The 22,846-nt window shown below is 40.1% G+C and overlaps 1 protein-coding gene across 21 annotated transcripts in view; it reads right to left on the reverse strand.

Moving 5' to 3' along the window:
* Positions 1 to 22,846, reverse strand: part of SUPT20H (SPT20 homolog, SAGA complex component) — a 63,746-nt gene that overhangs the window by 26,580 nt on the left and 14,320 nt on the right. For 15 of the 21 annotated variants that reach the window (XR_012158690.1, XR_012158689.1, XM_073342183.2 and 12 more), the window contains 7 exons: positions 9,022 to 9,151; positions 4,288 to 4,391; positions 3,489 to 3,605; positions 3,250 to 3,303; positions 2,191 to 2,330; positions 368 to 524; positions 207 to 263 (listed from right to left, as the gene is read on the reverse strand). Coding sequence is in view for 19 of the 21 variants with exons in the window: in XM_073342183.2 (XP_073198284.1) it covers positions 207 to 263; positions 368 to 524; positions 2,191 to 2,330; positions 3,250 to 3,303; positions 3,489 to 3,605; positions 4,288 to 4,391; positions 9,022 to 9,151 (759 nt within the window). In the remaining 2 variants the exon portion in view is untranslated. The remainder of the gene's footprint in view (positions 1 to 206; positions 264 to 367; positions 525 to 2,190; positions 2,331 to 3,249; positions 3,304 to 3,488; positions 3,606 to 4,287; positions 4,392 to 9,021; positions 9,152 to 22,846) is intronic. The other 6 variants (XM_073342316.2, XM_073342298.2, XM_073342289.2 and 3 more) reach the window with 2 other exon arrangements.

Raw genomic sequence — 22,846 nt, forward strand, 5'->3', positions numbered from 1 at the left:
GAGTGTGGAATCCCGTCACACTGAGAGTGAATCAATTGCATTCTAGCAGCTGTTCCTAAAGGCATTGTGCCCAAGCCCAGCACAATGTCCCAAAGAAGGCCATCATTGCTCACTGCTTTATCATTTATCTTCCTGCTTGATACACAAAATGTTGAATAAGTGAAATTTTTACTGACCCAAATGTGATTAGAAACAATTGAACTTACATCAACTTCAGAAGGTGCAGACAAGTAGCAAGGGTTCTGTTTCCACATATCTACACACTGAGAGGTGGGGAAAAAGTACAAAATAATGTGAGCATCTGTATACTAATGATTAACAATAAATAAATAAAAATGTTCGCCCATCTAACTTGCAATGTACTTACATTTCCAGCTTTAGAAATTTTGAGGTCGTACTGCTGGGCCCCTTTCCTTTCCTTTCTTTTCTGTAAGTAGTCAAGTAGTCTGAGTTGAGGTGGAGTTGGATAATGTGCCACATCCTGCTGCCGATTCAGAGATGACCTGGAGTATCTCTTGAAACACCTATGGAATATTGAGAAGTGTGCTTGTAAAACAACAGACTGAAACATGCTACACAGGAAAAAGCTAGTCACGTAACGAAAAGATGTCCTGTGCAATATGCTGTTTAAATTGTCATCTTTTATGCTGTTGCATAACACATAACTGTGATCCATCTACTTTTAAACATGTTATTGTTCTTATGAGCCTCAAGGTCAAAACATTTGTAGCAAATATTCTTGGAATAAAAATTATGATGGAAGAATTTTGTGAATTTTGACAGCAGTTAAAATATTACAGAAAACTGAATATTGTTCAGATTTATTTCATCTTGCCAAACCTTTGTGCAAAACCTACAAAAAGTTAAATTACATTAAAATATAAGACAGCGCTGCCACTCTCTCCAGCCCAGACAGGATCCTTAGCTATGTTAGTATTATACCGTACACTTGTAGTCATGAAGGCTTCTAATACAATCACACTGAAGCTAGCATATTAATTGATTTAGCTAATCTCTGCACACCTGAGCACCTAATATCCATTTTGACACCTACTTTGTTAATTCTAGCAGATCATTTATATATTTTACATGTTACTGAGCATACATTATATCTATCTATCTATCTATCTTAGTAAAATAACTGTGAACCATTTCAGGCTACTGTAAAATAGTTGTGAACACACAACCATACACAAAAATGAAGCTATTCTAACAGATTGTATAGTCGTTTGGAGCCACACTGCTCTTAAAATCATTCAGACACTAATCCTCGAAACAATGATATACATGCTTAACTTTAAGCACATGAACAGTTCCACTGGCTATTTAAAATTCAGCTTGTGCATAAATGTTTACAGGATCGAAACCTTCTGCATGACACTGATGCTCTAAATTTGTTGCCCATTTAAGCAATAGAAAATCAAATTAATTGTGCTGGATTTTATCCTGTTATGTAGTTGAATATTTTTTCTAGTTTATAAATTAAAGTCAGGTCATGAAAATAAGATCCCATGTTCATAAAATAAAACCTGTGAAATATTATCCTGGTGAACCATAGACTTTAATTCATTTTTTGCAAAGAAGTACAAGGAAGGTTTAAGATGAAACATTTTTAACACCATATACTCATATTTAACATTGTTCACAGCCGCCATCTGCCTCAGCTCACATTTTGATTATAAGCCATGGCAAAAATATGGACATGACCATAAGAGAGCAATACAATTTGGTATTCATTCAGTATGGCATTGTAAGAAAATAATCCATGTGCATATATTATATATATACACACATTACATATACACTTAATATATTACCAGCTGCAATTTAGTATAATCCATGGCTTAATAGGCCTTAGAGTATTTCCTATTTGGAAGAGATTGCAAAAGCATTACACAGAACAAGTACTTAATAAGATTCAGATTACAAGTAATAACTGATACTGTTATAAGACAAACTTTTGACTTTCCTTAAAAATATTTTTTCCAAGAGTCCTTCTTAAAACTTTAATGTATTAAAAATAAAATAAAAATTTCCAAAGAGTTTCAAAGCTTGTCTAATTTAAATTTTAGTCACTGGTCATGAACATACATGTTAGTGCATGATTTTTCTTATTTTTTTCTTTAAAGTGATCTGTAAAATTCTAAACAGGTTTATATATGTCCTGACATATCACAGACTAATTATTACCGTTTCATTGGGCGAGTGTTCATCTTCTGCTTGTTATAGAGGAGTCTGTTTGCTGTGCAGGTTACTGCTATTGAAGGATCAAGACACAAAGGCTCTGCTGTAGCCAAGATAAGTTGGCTCTCAAGTAGAAGTTTGTCTTCCTATAATATATGCAAATGTTAATTATGTAAAAAACGTGGAAGTTTTGTATATCTATACAGGCTTTTATTTCATGCTAATCATCATGGTATCTGACTGTGTGTATACATATGCACGCACATGCACGCACAATTTCATAACTTTGTTTTGGATTGTTAACTCAGGAAAATATAATATTTATTGTTTAGGAATCATGAAATCATTATGCTCTATTGTAGGTTGAGGAACTTCTAGATTTTTTTTACAGAAAAAAAGGACAAATACTGAGAAGTAAATGTTTTTACACATACACACACACACACATTACAAGCAACAAGCAAATCAGCAGTCTGTTTGTCAATGATGTATCTTGATGAGGAGGCAGAGTTTCTATTTTATCACAACTGATATATATGAGACAACAGATACTGGTTGTGGCAAAGAACTTGAATATGCCTGTGCTTCTCTGCGGATGTATTTTGCCACTAGTAACTTCTGTTGTATTAAACCAACTAGAATTGCATAATCCTAGTTTCACTCTGCTATCAGTACCAGTGGGAAGGTGCTTCTACACAGGAGAATAGTATAGTGTTATAGAGTCCTTCTTCATATGCCAACCTGGGCCTACATGATGAAGATGATGGAGGGTGAGGAGGGTAGACTAGTTAGACTATCTCTAATTTTGTCATCCTATATAATCAAAGATTAAGTGCTAAGCATCTTCAACACATATTGTCTTCTGTGTGAGTTGAGGGTGCTCAGCATCTCGCAAGATCGGACTGCTAGTGAGCTAATTTGGCACGTCTCTAGATCATTAAACAGACTCTCAATCACCCTAAAATAACCCAAAGGTCTGTACAATGTCAGTTTAATATAATTAGCAAAACTGCTTTGTTCCATCCTTTATATCATTGTAAGGTTTAAATTTACATGGAAACTCACCTGTGTCCATTTGTGGTTGTCACTTGTTAGAGAATGCACATCACAAACTAAAGTCTGGAAAAATAGGCAAATTTTTGGTTACTTTTCAAATAAATATGATTGTAATATATTTGTATATAAATTATATAAAATATTTAAAAGTGATGGCTAATTTCTATTATGACATTTATCTTAAAGAGTGAGAAAAGGGGGATCCCACTCAGGGTAGTTTAAACCATTTAATTTGATGTACCTCTTACCTGCATTGTTGGACGCAGAAGAACATGCTTGCTTTGGTATGTTGGAGATTTCATGTTACCAGACTGCCTGTAGTCACGTATTTCTGCTATGACACACCCACAATGAAAAATATTAACCTGTTTGAAACAAACAAAAATATTTCTCTAAATATATATATTATATAATTATCTCAGGACCCACCATTGTAATTTATTCTTTTGGCCACTCATGCAATGCTCTTATAGCTCATTGTGAACTCCTGTTATGTTTTCACTCTGTAAATATATATACCCCATCCAGACATAAAACCAAATTCATCCCCAGCACAGGATGGTGTCATTTCCGCCGAGGTCAGTGGGAGTTGTACAGTTGTTTCTGCTTGCATAATGTGGTCCTTGGTGCTGTGCTTATTATTACGATGGCTAAACCAGTAAAGAGTTCTAAACCACTAGGCATTGTCAAGTGTAGTGATCCTTAGTACACACCCAGACAGGTCCAACACCCAAGCTCCAAAAGAGCATATTAACATTAAGACAGAAAACATGACTACCTACATTTATGAAATTCCAATCTCAAACATTTCACTACAGTGCACTTTTCTGGTGCATAACAGCCACAGGGGTTTGTCATGTTAGACTAAACCATGGCAAAAAATGTGCATGAATTCATTTGTTTTGGATGCTAACAAGGTATTTTATTTTGGACACTAAAAGAATTATGACCCTGATGCTTCAAAATGCTCATTGCTGGTGCACCGAGCCCTTCACCTGATCAGAGACTGATTAAAAGAATAACCCTTCATTGTAAAGACTTTCTTACCTGAGATTTTTCTAAAAGATCCACCAAAATAGGTGGCAGCTCCTCTGCATCCAAATATTCAAGGAGTTCACCTTCCTCATAAGGCAGTCGAATGGTCTCAGAATCTGAATTCAAACAAATAATGCAATGCCTTATCTATTTCTTCCCACTACAGCTTCAGAAGTAAAATGCTAAATATAAACATGTTAAAAAGAAAAAGTGGGGCTGTTGAAAACTATCCCAAATCCCAATGTTCTTTGCATAATATCCATTTTCATGCTTTTGACTATATTTCCAAGCCATTTAATATTGGCTTTATCCAGCTCTCATGGCAGTAAATGGCAAAACTCTTATTTATCTCTATAAGAGCAGAATTTGGCCACCAAATTAGTTCTCTGTAAACCTAAACTACAGGGAGACAGGAAATCTGTCTCTTTCAGTACCAGCAAGTAGAACTAATTCAGCAATAAATGATAGAAACGATTAAAAAACAAACAAAGTAGTGCAAACAACCCTAAAGTATTCATCCCTGATCCTGCAAACACTTATGCACTTGCTTAACTTCAAGTACATAAGTAATCCCATTGGCTTCAATGAGACTACTCACTACTGAAAGTTAAGTATGTACATAAGTGTTTGCAGGATCGAGGGCTACATGTTTCAACAATAACATAGTCCCTATATGGACAAAACTAAATTTCCTGTTTGTTGTAGGAAGTGCAGAATGCTGCTTTCCAAATCTGTCTCACCTGATATTTGCCTTGAACTGGGTGACAGAAGTAACACAATGTATTAAAGAAATTGCTAATTTATTTTTTAAGAAATCACCTAAAAATTGTCTATTCTTTCATCTCAGAAAGGTGATTAAGAAAAAGCAGAAAGCCTACAAGGAGTGGAAGATGGGAGGGATCAGCAAGGAAAGCAACCTTATTGAGGTCAGAACATGTAGGGATAAAGTGAGAAAGGCCAAAAGCCATGTAGAGTTGGACCTTGCAAAGGGAATTACAACCAACAGTAAAAAGTTCTATAGCCATATAAGTAAGAAGAAAACAAAGAAAGAAGTGGGACCGCTAAACACTGAGGATGGAGTGGAGGTGAAAGATAACCTAGGCATGGCCCAATATCTAAACAAATACTTTGTCTCAGTCTTTAATGAGGTTAATGAGGAGGTTAGGGATAATGGTAGGATGACAAATGGGAATGAGGATATGGAGGTAGATATTACCACATACGAGGTAACAGCGTAATGGGACTAAATCGGGGGGCCCAGATAATCTTCATCCAAGAATATTAAAGGAACTGGCACATGAAATTGCGAGCCCATTAGCAAGAATTTTTAATGAATCTGTAAACTCATATGTTTACAGATTGTACCATATGACTGGAGAATTGCTAACATAGTTCCTAGTTTTAAGAAAGGGAAAAAAAGTGATCCGGGTAACTACAGGCCTGTTAGTTTGACATCTGTAGTATGCAAGGTCTTGGAAAAATTTTGAAGGAGAAAGTAGTTAAGGACATTGAGGTCAACGATAATTGGGACAAAATACAACATGGTTTTACAAAAGGTAGATCGTGCCAAACCAACCTGATTTCCTTCTTTGAGAAGGTAACACATTTTTTAGACAAAGGAAATGCAGTAGATCTAATTTACCTCAGTTTCAGTAAGGCATTTGATATGGTTCCACATGGGGAATTATTAGCGAAATTGGAAAAGATGGGGATCAATATGAAAACTGAAAGGTGGACAATGAACTGGTTAAAGGGGAGACTACAGTGGGTCATACTGAAAGGTGAACTGTCAGGCTGGAAGGAGGTTACTAGAGGAGTTCCTCAGGGATCGGTTTTGGGACCAATCTTATTTAATCGTTTTATTACTGACCTTGGCACAAAAAGTGGGAATGTGCTAATAAAGTCTGCAGATGACACAAAGCTGGGAGGTATTGCCAATACAGAGAAAGACTGGGATATCATACAGGAAGATCTGGATGACCTTGTAAACTGGAGTAATACTAATAGGATGAAATTTAAGAGTGAAAAGTGCAAGGTCATGCATTTAGGGATTAATAACAAGAATTTTTGTTATAAGCTGGGGACGCATCACTTGGAAGTAACAGAGGAGGAGAAAGACCTCAGAGTATTGTTGGCTCACAGGATGACTATGAGCCGCCAATGTGATATGGCCGTGAAAAAAACTAATGCAGTCTTGAGATGCATCAGGCAAGGTATTTCCAGTAGAGATAAGGAGGTGTTCGTACCGTTATACAAGGCACTGGGGAGACCTCATCTGGAATACTGTGTGCAGTTCTGGTCTCCCATGTTTAAGAAAGATGAATTTAAACTGGAACAGGTACAGAGAAGGACTACTAGGATGATCCGAGGAATGGAAAATCTGTCTTATGAAAGGAGACTCAAAGAGCTTGGCTTGTTTAGCCTAACCAAAAGAAGGCTGAGGGGAGATAGGATTGCTCTCTATAAATATATCAGAGGGATAAATACCAGGGAGGGAGAGAAATTATTTAAGCTCAGTACCAATGTGGACACAAGAACAAATGGATATAAACTGGCCATCAGGAAGTATAGACTTGAAATTAGATGAAGGTTTCTAACCATCAGAGGAGTGAAGTTCTGGAACAGCCTTCCATGGGGAGCAGTGGGGGAAAAAGACATATCTGGCTTCAGGACTAAGCTTGATAAGTTTATGGAGGGGATGGTATGATGGGATAGCCTAATTTTGGCAATTAACTGATCTTTGACTATTAGCTGTAAATATGCCCAATGGCCTGTGATGTGATGTTAGATGGAGTGGGATCTGAGTTACTACAGAGAATTCTTTCCTGGGTGTCTGGCTGGTGAGTCTTGCCGACATGCTCAGGGTTTAGCTGATCGCCATATTTGGGGTGGGGAAGGAATTTGCCTCCAGGGCACATTGGCAGAGGCCCTGGGGGTTTTTCGCCTTCCTCTGCAGATTGGGGCACGGGTCACTTGCTGGAGGATTCTCTTCACCTTGAAGTCTTTAAACCATGATTTGAGGACTTCAGTAGCTCAGACATAGGTTAGGGGTTTGTTACAGGAGTGGGTGGGTGAGATTCTGTGGCCTGCATTGTGTAGGAGGTCAGACTAGACAATCATAATGGTCCCTTCTGACCTTAAAGTCTATGATTCTATGATTATATTTTACTGTAGAAATTTTTATTTAAATATCTTGTTTTCCCAAAGGATGCTCTACAATATGATTAATATTCCGAAGTTCCTGTTCCTGGCTAAAAGGTACAAAACAGTTTTTATTAGGCTTATATTTTCAGAAGTGACTAGTGATTTTGGGTACCTGAGTTTTACCTGATAAAACCTAAAAGGGCTTGATTGTCATGAAATGTTGAGAGCCACCCCTTTGAAAATCAGGACATTTTAGGTGTCTCAAATTGGGCACATAAAATCACTAGTCACTTTTGAAAACGTTCCTCCTTAATTATAAACACAGTTGATAGTACCACCTACAATTAAGGTTACCTGACATTTCCCATTTTAAGACCCTCTTTTTAGCTGCGTATAATTTTACCAAATTGAACCACATGGGCTGAAATTTCCTATGTTTTGTGTCTGCTTAAGGCTGAATTTTCCTCGAAAGTTTTTTTTTTTTTTTTAAATGGCTCAGTGAGATTAGGGAAAAAATGAGATTAAGGGAAAATCTGTTGTTTTGCCCAGGTTAAAAAAAAATTCTTATAACTGTTTCGCTGAGAATCTCTAGTGCCTCTGTGCTTTGGAGCAGGGACTTGAAGTTTGGCAGGAGCATTGCTTTTTGCTGTTCCCCTGGAAAAGTTCCCAAATTTGGCTAAGTTATAAAACTTTGAAAAAAAATTAAGTTCACACATACTTAGCAGAGACTTAGTAAAAGTTGGCAGCTAAATGCTCTGAAGAGTCCATCTTGACTGGGCCTGTTCCAGCCCAGGGCTACATGAGCTGAGAAGATCTTCCCCTGCCATTGCTGCACCCAGCTGCAGTGGGCCATCACAGCACCCAGCACAGAACAGAGAGCAGGACAACTGTCTTTCCAGTTCCCCCAATGCTCGCCCAGCTGGGATTCAGGCAGCATGTAGGAAGCAACTTAACTTGAGTGCAGAGGGGATGAATTGGACCTGAGTATGTAGGAGTAGTGGAGGGAATAGATGGGACAAGCAACCCAGAGGAGGAAGGAAGATTAGGATGAGGAACACAGAGAGGAAAGTGCCCGAGACGGGATGAGGAGCTGGGGGCAGCAGAGACTGGAACTGCCTGGGCAATGGACCTTGGAGAAGACTAGAACTTGAACAGGGAGAGTGGGCCTGGCTAGGCAAAGAGACTTGGAAAGACTGGGACAAGAAGACTGGCAGGGGATGAAGGACTGGGACAGGCTGGATTTAAGTAGTAGAGGCCAAACACACCTGAAAAGGGATGAATTTGTCTCTGGATAAATAAATGTTATATACCAAATTAAGGACTATTCAGAGGGCTAAAGCTTGCTAATTTAGAGTTTATTCCTAGGCTCATATGAGCATCATCCATGATCAGGTGTTTGGACATTTTTAGTTCAAGAATAGAATTGTACAGAAGATTGCTTTAGAACAGAATGCTTTGTGGATACAGACTAACACGGCTACCCCTCTGATACTTAGAACAGAAACAAGTACCAAATGCAAGCAGCCAGCATGGCTCATATTGACTAACTAGCATTTGTAAAGCACTTTGAAGATGAAAAGAATTAAACAGCAAGAATATTACCTGATCCATTTTTTCCCCTAAGCATCAGCGAATAACCCTCATTCCCTGGATAGAGGTTCACTACCAGACATGACAAAGTCTCCTGCATAACCAGCTTCTCAAGTAAGTTCACATTTCGCCTCAGCTTCTGCTTTAAAAGTAAAGGGTGCTCATGAAAATAATCAATAAAATCAAGTAATTAATAATATGACATTGTTAACAAAAATAAATAAATCAGAAGGTGAAATTATTAGAGAATGCTGAACATAGTTTACCTTAGTGTCAAGGTATAGATTTAAAGAAGCCAAGTATTTAAACAAACACACAATACGGTACATTCATGAAGTAAAGTAATGCAAACTGCATACCTTTAAAAAAAAAAAAGATTTGAGAAAAATCACTCAGTTGGCTCTTTTTAATCCTTTTCACTCCTAGGTTCACAGTTAATATGGTTATAATCTAAGAATACCCCCTATGCTATAACCCCATAAACCTACTCTGTATATTTATTTAATAAATTGTAAATTTAACCAAATGGCACTTTTTGACCAAAGAACAAACAGGCCTTCAGAAATTCTTAACAGCAAAAGTTTCCCTCCAGATTTACAGTATGACTATAGAATCTGGAAGCTTTCCTAGTTGCATTGCCTTGCCTAAATTTGCTGAAATCTGGTTCAAGTGCTACAATAACTTTTCACTATTATTCGTAAGGAGGTTCCTGTTCACTAACAACAGTCAAAGATGTGAATGACCTATTTGCCCCTCTTCCCCGCCCTGTGCCCACTACACTTTCAGCTACTCAAAGTCCTTGGCAACAAAAGGGTATTAATTTTTTAAGCCCGAGATTTCTCTTTTTCTCCTTCTATCTTTATTTTATGGTTGAAGGCTAAGGTTGGGTAGAGGTGCTGCTTAAATGAAATGCATCATGAGTCACATCCAGGGAATAAACAAAAGTTTCACCACCATTGTCTTCTCCTACAAGGACCCAACACATCAGATGTGGGAAGACTGGGGGAAAAAACATCAATGTGCTACCACTTTTTCTAGGGGAAATATTTCTGAGGGGAAAGGGAAAACAGATGGAGGAAGGAGTGTTGCTGCTAAGCCAAGAGGCTATTTTATCAGGGCTGCAGGAAGAATGGGGGAAAAACTGTGGATCACATCTTGCCTAGCTCTGGGCTGACTGCCAGGAGCCTTTCCTGTGCCTCTCAAACTCATAAATGGTGGTAACAACTGCATGTTCCCCTATCTAACACACTTGAGAGAGACATGCAGGCAACAACAGAGGAATGGATGAAACAGCATAGTTTCTGCTGCATGGAAAAGAGACAGGGAAGAAACCAGTTAGGGTGACCAGATGTCCTGATTTTATAGGGACTGTCCCCATATTTGGGGCTTTTTCTTACATAGGCTCCTATTATCCCCCACCCCGTGTCCCGATTTTTCACACTTGCTGTCTGGTCACCCTAAAACCAGCTCCTGCCAGCAGTGCAAGGCTAGGCTGCTCAAAAGATAAGACTCTTCCCCTGTGGCACTGGGGACATAACCTGCCAGCAATGCAAACCTTTCCATCTACCAGACTCACATGACACCACAGCTCCAAGTAGGAACAACAGATTGCACATATATTGCTTCCACAGAAGCTCAGTGCTTACAGAATTGGGGATGAGGCTGCTATACCTTCAGCTGAGTTGAGATTCGAATAATAATGTAAGAGCACAACTGTCCTAGTGAAGCAACAAAAAGGTACACTTGGTTTGTGTGCTTGGGAGGAAGAGCCCCAATCTCAGCCCAACCCATTCACCTAGCTCAAGCAATGTTTTCCTTACGTGTAGTGCTTTGTTTAAAAAACAAACAAAACTTCCCACAATCACAAGAACAGCCATATCGGGTCAGGCCCATGGTCCATCTAACCCAGTATCCTGTCTCTGACAGAGGATCAGCCTAGGATTGCTTCCCTTTGGGAGGAATTCTTATCAAATGTTGCTCTTGTTTTCAAGAAAAGGTCTGTTTTCAGTATTGGACAATTATGTTCCTTTCATTCTTGGTAATAGTGTAGCTCAAGATTTCCAGTCACATGACAAGGCATGTTAACTTGAGAGTACTCAAATTCTGCAGGACTAAACTCAGGAACAAAGTCTTTGCTGTTATTTAACAAAGATCAACAGGAAATGAATTTCAGATAATTGGATTTTATAATACTCAGTACCACATAGTGTTTTGTATCTTGTCACAATGATCTAAAGCACTCAAAGAATAAACAAGATCTCCATCTCTGTGTTCAGGGAACAGAATTATGACATTTTCTAATTCTGTTCTGGTGTGTAAATACCATGCAGCAGCGACTCAGTTCATCAAGTGAAAAGCACTATTTTATGCTAAGCATGGGCAAGTGAGTAACTTCATCAACTGATCACTTCTGACAGAATTACTACCTGTAGGCAGAATTAGATACATAATTCACTTCAGAAGTGTATCCAAAGTGTCCCATTAATAATGGAAAACAGGGATCTATATTTTTAAGGGGGGGAGTTGTCCCCGAATTAATGATGAGTACAATTATAATGGTAATTCCATTGTAAATCTAATTTAATTCAGCTAACCACATGCAATTGTATGTGAATGACAAATTAATTTTATTTTTTCCCGATATATTCTTGCGAGTAAGTAGTTGTTCAGTTGCATTTTCTTATCTTTTTCGGCCCGCTGAGGCTAAAATAAGAAGATATTTTTGACATCAGGTTCACATTGTCCATTCTGGATTGAACTCTTTAAATCAACTTTTGAAGCATAAAGTGAGAGTGAGTTTGCAATATGAACTGGTGCTTGTAAGTACAAGATTTCAGAATCAGTTCCAGTAAAAACATCAATTTCTCCATTGAGCTGGCTGCTAGGAATGCTGGCTCAGGACTGGCCGTAGTGGGCCCGCTGGCTGCTGCTAGGATGTATGTGCCAGATTTGGGGGTGATAAGTCCTTTTCTGTTTTCCCCTGCCTATCTCCACTTGGCACTCAGCAAGAGTAGAGAGTAAGAGCTTCATGTTTGGCCCAAGTGTGAGGAGCCAGTTACAAAGCAGCAAGCAAGAGGTAGAGATTGGTTTCTTTTCCCTCCCCTGTCTTTTGCTAGGGCCCAATAACTACTACATACTATAAAGGACAGCTAGCCTTTTTCTGTCTCAAATCAGATCTAGGACAGGGGTTCTCAAACTGGGGGTCTGGACCCCTCAGGGGGTCACAAAGTTATTACATAGGGGATCGCGAGCTGTCAGCCTCTATGCCAAACCGCACTTTGCATCAAGCATTTATAATGGGGTTAAATATATAAAAAAATGTTTTTAATGTATATGGGGGGGGGTCACACTCAGAGACTTTCTATGTTAAAGAGTTCAGAGTAGCAGCCGTGTTAGTTTGTATTCGCAAAAAGAAAAGGCGTATGGTAACACCCATTGTTTCATGTTCTCTATGTATATAAATCTCCCCACTGTATTTTCCACTGAATGCATCCGATGAAGTGAGCTGTAGCTCACGAAAGCTTATGCTCAAATAAATTTGTTAGTCTCTAAGGTGCCACAAGTACTCTTGTTCTTTGTATGTTAAAGAGGTCACCAGTACAAAAGTTTGAGAACTACTGATCTAGAAGAAATGGTGTTTATTTTTCCTATCCCTGTATTTTTGTACGTCTGTATTTCTCCTATCCCTGCCTAACAGTAAAGCATTCAGTCAAGTATTTTATTAGCCCACCGGAACATCACTTGGAGAGAAATAAGATTAATTCCAAGATTATGTGTTACTCTTCTTCTCCTGGACCCAAACTTATATTGTTTAAATTTACACTGTCAAAGTTTATTTTTATGACTGATCATCTCTCTTAACATGGCTAAAGTGAATGTTTCTGAAAAGCTGCTCTTGCTGCTTATCAGTTGTCACGTTATTTGGTAGTACACAAATATGGAAAAATGCCGCTGCCATCCCTCTGAGGTCATGTTTCATTTTTTTCTTGGGCTGATAGTCACAGCTTTACAGAGATCAGTTGGTACAATTACCATAACTAGAAGCTATTTCTGAAACACAAGCCTACCACTTCACACCAAACACAGGCAAACGCCATCATCAACATTTTAGTTTCAGTAACGGGCCTAAAAATTCCTCTCTCTCTTTCAGTTTATCATGTTTAGAAAAATCTTTATATAAAGCCCAGCAAATTCACACCTGATTCTACTGGCAACAGAAATTAATAGCATAGGATGATCTGCTCTGAATAGATGTATAGTTATGTCATCCTCTGGACATACCACAATTGTAGTCCTGTCACTTTCTCAGCCTTGAAGACTAAACTTTTTTAGTGTCAAAAACCAAATGGCCTAGTCTGTTCCAGAGCTGATTAGTATGATAAACGAGAGAGAGAGGGCTGCATTATTTTCAGCAATCTGTTTTGTAGTTATACAAGTCAAAGAGACTGGCTCATCATCACTTTCTAATTTCATAGAGCAAAGGGCCTCCTAACCCCATGTTATCTTCTATACAAAAGTACAATCTCACTGATCCATCCGCAAACATTTTTTGGATGGCTTATTATATACAAGATTTTAAAAACTTTATTAATACATGTTATTCCAGCAATCATAATACTCAGCACTTATACAGCATTCTGAAACAAATTATGCCTCATACAATGCCTGTGAATTTTTATATCCCTTCTACAGAAAGATAAAGATAAGGGAGAGCAGGCAATTTGCCTACTAACTTGTGTGACTGTAACAGAAAGATGAGAATCCAACAGTTCTGATACATTTTTTTTGTGACATTGCAGAAGACATTATGCAAAAGATGAATTCATACCAACACAACTAATGAAGTGCTCCAATTAAAATAATATGTAAATATTAACATACTTAAAGAGGTAAGGGGGACAGAACACTGAAAGGTTTCAGAGTAACAGCTGCGTTAGTCTGTATTCGCAAAAAGAAAAAGGAGGACTTGTGGCACCTTAGAGACTAACAAATTTATTTGAGCATAAGCTTTTGTGAGCTACAGCTCAGAAAACCATAAGAGCATTTTTGTTTAAAAACCGATTCCTCACAAGGGCTGTGCTTTGACCTATATCCCATAATAACTGAGAACAGCATAATTAGGACAGAAAGCAATTTATAGGCCAGGACCTTTTCCAGGATTATAAAAACACTTATGGAATTCTTTTATACACTATGTATTTAAAAGTACTTCATTCAGGACAAGCAGTTAATAATTTGTTTCCATTTTAATTATTTGGCACGACTGTTTTATTTCTTCACATGGTGACAGAGATTTTCTTCTGTTCATGCAATGGAAGCCTGAAGTCTTCACACAGCATCTTCCTTCCCAAAAATAAGTCACTTGTGTTGCTCTATATGAAGTCTACAGTTCCAGGGGGGAAAATGGCTCAAAGTAGCTAAACCAAGAAGTTTGGAATTCTCCCTTGAGTACATTTTAACTGGTTTTCCAATCTTGAAGAGTCCAGAGACATTGTAACAATATAGCATATATGCTCTAATTCATCTACAAATTATTGGGCTGAATATAGGAATTAGTGAGTAACAGTCAGTGTTATGCAGGAGATTAGACTAAAATTTCCCTTCTAGTCTTAAAACTCTTCTGCCATTTTGATCAGTAGTTTTCATCTAGAGTTTTTATTTTCCTAACATAATCAAGATCTGATTAATTATCCACAGACTATGAAGCATCCAGCGGCTATTTAGCATGGTAAATATGTATCTATAACACTTCACTATAATATGCAGATTAGCAGAAGTTTAAATAAAAGGATAAAAGTCTGTTTTCAAAGTTTAACTTATTTCTTGTTTTTATAAGGAATTGCCTGTGCAGTAGGGATCCACCACTTCTAAAAAAAACATTAACATTTCTGTTTGGACAATAAGAGTGATCTCATCCCCTTCTCCGCAATTTCCTGCCAATAGTTATAAGAATAGGCTTAGTCCCATTCTTCCTGAGGGAGACTACCTCTGAACCAAACAGTCACTCTTTAAAGATTAACCACAAAGTTAGTGCCATGTCCTATGCTTTTAAGAATGTATAAAGACTGCTCCAAATTCCTGCATTTATTTGCCTTGGATTCTTTTTGGATTGGACTTTTTTTTTGTTTTAGTCATTAGAAATAGCAGGTCATGGTTTATCTTCTGGAGGGACTTCAAATTATTTTTTCAGTGACCCTTGTGGCCCTTCTAACCTGATGATTCTATGACTTGGGAACGATAGTTAGAGATCATAGAAGCTAACAGAACCAAGAAGTTGAAGCCTCAGACCCAGCCCCATAGACAACAGGGGAGGAAAAAATTGAACCAAATTAAGCCATACTAAAAGAGAGCACTGCTCACACAGACTGCAGTTACAGTTGTGCTTGCTTCCCCCAGAGCTTAATTTGGTGTGTGGAATGTCAAATGCTAAGGAAAAAAAAGAGACAGGCTTTAATATTCTTAATTTAAAACAACAGACTTCTTAAATGTTGAGGCTGCCTACATGTATAATAAAGGAACAGTATTTGACAAACTGTTTTAGTTTTATAGCTAATCTTGAAGCTAAATTTTCTAAGAATAAACTCAAAATAAATGCTATGGACTGAACAAAATTTGCCAGATTACTAGAGTTAAATTAGGGGGAATATATTTTCACACATACAGTCTTGTAACCAACTGTATTCTCATCCAACTTCTTCCTCATGCTAACAGTAGTTCATAATTCTATAGCCAGATAAGCAGGCATTGAGAGTGAACTTCTATCTAATCACAGAACACTGTCTAGCCCTGTATGATGTTCATTGCAGCAACAGATCTGCCTACACCAAGCAAGCATATCATTTCTTAGATTCCAAGGCCAGAAGGGACCACTGTGATCATGGAGTCTGACCTTCTGTACAACACAGGTCATAAAACATCCCCTGAATAATTCCTAGAGCATAGCTTTTAGAAAACATCAGTCTATTCGACATTGGTGAGGCCTCATCTGGAGTACTGTGTCCAGTTTTGGGCCCCACACTTCAAGAAGGATGTGGATAAATTGGAGAGAGTCCAGCGAAGGGCAACAAAAATGATTAGGGGACTGGAACACATGAGTTATGAGGAGAGGCTGAGGGAGCTGGGATTGTTTAGCCTGCAGAAGAGAAGAATGAGGGGGGATTTGATAGCTGCTTTCAACTACCTGAAAGGGGGTTCCAAAGAGGATGGCTCTAGACTGTTCTCAATGGTAGCAGATGACAGAACGAGGAGTAATGGTCTCAAGTTGCAGTGGGGGAGGTTTAGATTGGATATTAGGAAAAACTTTTTCACTAAGAGGGTGGTGAAACACTGGAATGCATTACCTAGGGAGGTGGTAGAATCTCCTTCCTTAGAGGTTTTTAAGGTCAGGCTTGACAAAGCCCTGGCTGGGATGATTTAACTGAGAATTGGTCCTGCTTTGAGCAGGGGGTTGGACTAGATGACCTTCTGGGGTCCCTTCCAACCCTGATATTCTATGATTCTATGATTTAGACATTATCAGTAATGGAGAATCACCACAACCCTTGGTAAATTGTTCCAATGGTAATTTATTTTCACAGTCAAATTCACACTTTATTTCCAGTGTGATTTGTCTAGCTGCAACTTCCAGCCACTGGATCATATTATACTTTTCTCTGATTGACTGATGTTAGGCTGAGAGACTTAAATTACCTTAGTCATGCTGTTTAACCTTTGTAAATATTGGCATGAGATTAACTTTTTCCAGTCTTCTGGAACTTCCATAGTACTCCCAACACTTATTGAAAAATCAACATTAACAGTCCAGCAAATGTTTTTGAGTCCAGGCAGCTCTTTTAAAACATTTGCATTCACTTATCTGGACCCACTGATCTAAAAAAAGTCAAAGTTTAATGCTTTCAAGGACAAGCATTGCAGATAATTGTGGCTCAGTGTTATTTATTCCTGCAGCAGTTCAGTTTGTCTCTATTTACCAGCCTGTTTTTTAGTAGGATAGGGAAGTGAATCCAGCGAAAGAGGTCCTTCCAACCTCTGCTACTGTTATGACACCTCCCTCATAGCTCCTGCATTAGCTCCTAAAAGCAGCTCAATAGCCTGGGAGCTGTTTTTTTGGTTTACCATGTTTGTACCTAGTATTACATTGAACTTCATGTTAGAAGCTAAGACTTATTCAAATGATTTTCAATAACTAACCCTGTGCCCCACCTAAGGCGTGAAATGCTTTCACAATTGCATACGGGCAAGTTGCCAGGAGGCTCCCTTCTATAGATAGGTTCTGGGCCTACAAAATCGGCCTGCATTACAAACAAACAATGTCATCTCAGGGCTGTGGTGATCTTGGGATTTTTACTTATAGGCCTGATCTTCCAGCCGACATACAATTCAGCATGAGAGGGGACTGTGGTCTTAGGCCCAGTTTTGAAGATGAAATAAATAAATAAATATTCTATCTTATGATTCTTCTAGGGTTCAGACACAGGCGTGCTGAAGGCCAAAGTCTATAGCAGACATGGACAAACTACGGACCGCGGGACCGTCCTGCCCGGCCCTCGAGCCCCTGGCCCATCCCCTGCTGTCCCCACTTCTCCACAGCCTCAGCTCACTGTGCCACCCGTGCTCTGGCCCGCCGCTCCTGCCAGGCGGCGCGGTTGGCTCCGGGTGGAGGGGCTGTGAGCTCCTGCCACTGTGAGTGGCACAGTAAGGGGGCGAGGAGAGGTGGCGCGGTTGGATAGGTGTGGGAGTCCCAGATGGCCTGTTGGAGGGCAGGGGTGTGGATAGGGCTCGGGGCAGTGGACCCCGGGAGGGGGCGGTCAGGGGACAAGGAGCACAGGGGGTTGGATGGGTTGGGGGTTCTGAGGAGGGCAGTCAGTGGGTGGGAAGTGGGAGGGGGCCAGGCTGTCTGGGGAGGCACAGCCTTCTCTACCCAGTCCTCCATACAGTTTCGCAACCCCAATGTGGCCCTCAGGGCCAAAAGTTTGCCCACCCCTGGTCTAGAGGGCTCAAACTGCTCAGCCTGTTCTCTCCCTGCCACATCTGAAGCAGCAGCTCACCAGAAGACAATACTAGTCCTTGAGAGGAGGCAGAGAAAAGAGGACAGTGGTGGTGGGAGTACCACAAAAGATTAAGAAAGCATTCGCTTGGAGATAGGGTGGTCCCTCAACTAATGTAATAGTTCTAGGGTCCCCTTGTTCCTGATTGGGGTAGGGTTGCCAACTGTCTAATCACACACACCCAAACACCCTTGTCCCCGCCCCCTGCTCTGCCCTGAGGCCCCGCCCACTCAATCTCCCTTACTCTGTTGCTCGCTCTCCCCCACCCTCTGTTACTTTCACCAGGTTGGGGCTGAAGGGTTTGGAGTGTGGGAGGGGGCTCCTGGTTGAACCTGGGGTGCAGGAGTGTGTGTGGGGTGCAAGCTCTGGAAGAGAGTTTGGGTGCAGGAGGGGGCTCAGAGCTGCAGCAGGGGATTGGGGTGCGGGAGGGGGTGTGGGCGCCAACCAGGAGGTACTTACCTCAGGCAGCGGCGCAGGGAGCTAAGGAGGCTCCCTGCCTACCCTAGCTCTGCGCAGCTCCCAGAAGCGACCATCATGTCCAGACCCCAGGGGATGGGGGGGAGGGGGGGGAAGAGGTAGGGGGCTCCACACTCCCGCGCCTCCAAGCGCTGCCCTGCAGTTCCCATTGGATGCAGTTTCTGGCCAATGGGAGCTGTGGAGTCGGTGCTGGAGGTGGGGGGCAGTGCACTGAGACAACCCCCCCAGTCCCACCCCACAAGGGCCGCAGGGATGTGCTGGCTGTTTCTGGGAGCGGCACAGGGCCAGGGGTGGCAGGGAACCTGACTTAGTCCCCCTGTGCCACCCGAGTTTTAGTGCTTAAAATCTCCTGGGTTGGCTTCAGTAGCCTCCAGAAGATAGGGCCTGATTCCGGGAGAATCCTGGCAAAACTGGGAGGGTTAGCAACCCTAGATTGGGGCCACTTCTGCACGATTATTGTACAGACACATAGTAGGGGACCACCATGAATCAAAAAAAGTGTGTAAATTGAGGGAGACAAGATAAAGGAAAACAAAATAGGTGCTGAATGACATTACCAATACAACACCATCATACATTCTTAGTGATACCACATAGCATTATGGGATGCTTTTACCCCTGGTCTATGAAATTAACTCCAATCATTACCCCTTCCTCAATATCTTCATTAACCTGGAAAAGGGAGTAAAAATATTATAAATGAAGTTTGCAGATACTAAACCAGGAGAGTTGCAAACACTGCTGAGGACCAAGAAACACACAGGACCAAGAGAGGTTGGGAAACTGGGTAGAAAATAATGTAGAAAGATACAAGCAGTACTTCTGGAGAGAATATCAAATATTCATCAAAAAAAAAAGAGAAAAGTCAATCCTGACAGGAAAACCTAGATGTGATAACAAACAGCATGTTAGACCTGAACTGGCCATGCAATACGTCCGGGGACGTACTAATACAAACTGGTTTCCCAACATCTCTTGCCCTTTCCCCTTCAATCATTTGGCCCCTGCTGCACCACCTGCCCTTTGAGCCAAATGTGAGGAGTGGCATGAGTGCCTTCCAACTACTGGAACGCACTATATCATGCAACACCTTGGCCATTCATAGTAGTCCAATGAATGAAGGCTGGCAGGTTGTGCATGGAACTGTGGAAGCTCCTGAAGCCAGCATCATGACTGTAGTGAGATAAAGATGTCCAGCCAGTCAGTTATGTTGCAACTGGGTTTCAATATAGCCTGTTGCAGGTGCTGTAGTCTCCAATTAGGCTTTCCTAGTAAACAGGCATTAGTAATTGCGCAGGAAACTGGCCTATTTATATGACTCCCCTGAAGCCCTCCTCTTCTCTCCCCAAAAAGAGAAAGAAAATTCAATTTTTGCATAATTTATGCTTGCAAACTTATTTCCTGGATAGTACATCCAAGATCTCTGGATAAGCACACAGGATTAGCAGAAACATCCAGCTAAGCCTATCAGAAGCATAATAATAAACACTGCTATTTAAAAATTGTTGTAATTAGCAACATGAACACACCACTGAGCATTACTCTTGGTGCTTCTAGTTCAGGGGTTCTCGACCCCTCAGAGGTTGCAAGGTTATTACATGGCGGGGGGGGGGGGGTGTCACGAGCTGTCAGCCTCCACCCCCAAACCCCACTTTGCATCCAGCATTTATAATGGCGTTAAATATATTTTTAAAAAAGTGTTTTTAATTTATAAGGGGGGAGGTCGCACTCAGAGGCTTGCTATGTGAAAGGGGTCACCAATACAAAAGTTTGAGAACCACTGTTCTAGTTACTTTCCAAGTCTTTAGCACATCTGCTTCCAAACACTCTTGCATTGTTCATATTTTGAAGGTTATATTTCAGTCAAAGGCCAGAAATAAACATTTTAAATGAAAATGTAAGTTTTGTAGAAAACATGAGACCAATGATCTATAGATACAGTGCGCAGAAATTCCATATATGTCCATAGCGTGGGAACTAGAAGCGTGGGGGCCCTCCTCCCGGAGTCACGGCCCTGAATCAGGCTCCAGCTCTACTGGGTGGCGCGAACAGGTGTAAAGGGGGGTGGGCGCAACTCCCCCACTCTAAAAAGTGTTCCAGCACCACTCTATACATCTCTAATTAGAAATATATACTACCAGAGATTTTGAGTGAACACTCCAGTAATAGGCAGACAGAAAGTCTTTGTTGCACAGTGTTCGGAGCTGCCCCATGTTCATATATATTTTTGGTATGAGATACGCATAGGGACAAAGCCTTGAAAGTTCATATCCTTCACATATGGTGCCATTTCCTGCTAGAGGAAACATGGGGAAAAAAGTGAGAGGACCTAAAGCCTAAGCATGAGCAGCGTGAATTTTTTTTGGTAGAATCTCCTAGAAAACCGAGTTAGAAGATTTCCCCTCAGCCAAAGGGTTAAGATAAGTATAGTCGAAGAAACAACATATGCACTAAACTCCTGAGTTCCACCAAATACAGCCATTTTATAGTTCAGATTTCCTAGCATAAACCAAAAAGAAAAGGGAGTACTTGTGGCACCTTAGAGACTAACAAATTTATTTGAGCATAAGCTTTCGTGAGCTACAGCTCACTGTTGCATCCGATGAAGTGAGCTGTAGCTCATGAAAGCTTATGCTCAAATAAATTTGTTAGTCTCCAAGGTGCCACAAGTACTCCTTTTCTTTTTGTGAATCCAGATTAACACAGCTGCTACTCTGAAACCTAGTATAAACCAGGCACAGTGTACACAGGTAGATCCAGGAAAAATAAATAAAATGACTGTTCCAAGGACAACTTGATTGTCTAATAAGAAAGAACAGTTGAGTTTTTGAACCCATATGTAAAATAACTAGGGCTGTCAGTTAATCGCAGTTAACTCACGCAATTAACACAGAAAAATTAATCGTAATTAAAAAATTAATTGTGATTAATCAGTTTTAATAGCACTGCTAAATAGAATACCAACTGAAATTTATTTTTTTTTTGTTTTTTTACATATTCAAATATATTGATTTCAATTACACAGAATACAAAGTATACAGTGCCCGCTTTATATCTTTTATTCCAAATATTTGCACTGTAAAAGTGATAAAATAAGTTGAATTTTTCAATTCACCTCATATAAGTACTGTAGTGCCATCTCTATCGTGAAAGAGCAATTTACGAATGTAGATTTTTTTTTTTTTGGTTTTGAGTGCAATTATGTAACAAAACAATGTAAAACTTCAGAGCCTATTAGTCCAGTCAGTCCTACTTCTTGTTCAGCCAATTGCTAAGACAAATAAGTTTGTTTACAGTTACGGGAAATAATGCTGCCCACTTATTTACGTCACCTGAAAGTGAGAACAAGCATTTGCATGCCATTTTTGTAGCAGGCATTGCAAGGTATTTATTTGCCAGATATACTAAACATTCATATGCCCCTTCATGCTTCAACTACCTTTCCAGAGGACATGCTTCCATGCTGATGACGCTCATTAAAAAAAATCATGCATTAATGAAATTTGTGAATGAACTCCTTGGGGGAGAACTGCATGTCTCCTGCTCGGTTACCCACATTCTACCATATATTTCATTTTACAGCAGTCTCAGATGATGACCCAGCACATGTTGTTCATTTCAAGAACACTTTCGCTGCAGATTTGACAAAACGCAAAGAAGATACCAATGTGAGATTTCTAAAGATAGCTACAGCACTCAATCCAAGGTTTAAGAATCTGAAGTGTCTTCGAAAATCCGAGAAGGACGAGGAGTGGAGCATGCTTTCAGAAGTCTTAAAAGAGCAACACTCCGATGCAGAAACTACAGAACCCGAACCACCAAATAAATAAATAATCAACCTTCTGCGGTGGCATCTGACTCAGATAATGAAAATGAACATACGTTGGTCCACACCACTTTGGATCATTATCGAGCAGAACCAGTCATCAGCATGGACGCATGTTTCCTGGAATGTTCGTTGAAGATGAAGGGATATATGACTCTTTAGCGCATCTGGCATTTACATATCTTGCAACACCAGCTACAACAGTGCCATGCCTATATCTGTTCTCATTTTCAGGTGACACTGTAAACAAGAAGCAGGCAGCACAGGACATGGTGGTGATGGGGGATTTCAGCTACCGAGACATCTGTTGGGAAAACAACACATCAGGGCACAGATTATCCAATAACTTCTTGGAATGTATTGGAGACAATTTTTTATTTCAGAAGGTGGAGAAAGCTACTGGGGGAGGCTGTTCTAGATTTGATTTTGATAAACAGGAAGAAACTGGTTGAGAATTTGAAAGTCGTAGGCAGCTTGGGTAAAAGTG

This window comes from Lepidochelys kempii, chromosome 1, assembly GCF_965140285.1.
Source record: "Lepidochelys kempii isolate rLepKem1 chromosome 1, rLepKem1.hap1, whole genome shotgun sequence".
In the NCBI taxonomy this organism is placed as follows: Eukaryota; Metazoa; Chordata; order Testudines; family Cheloniidae; genus Lepidochelys; species Lepidochelys kempii.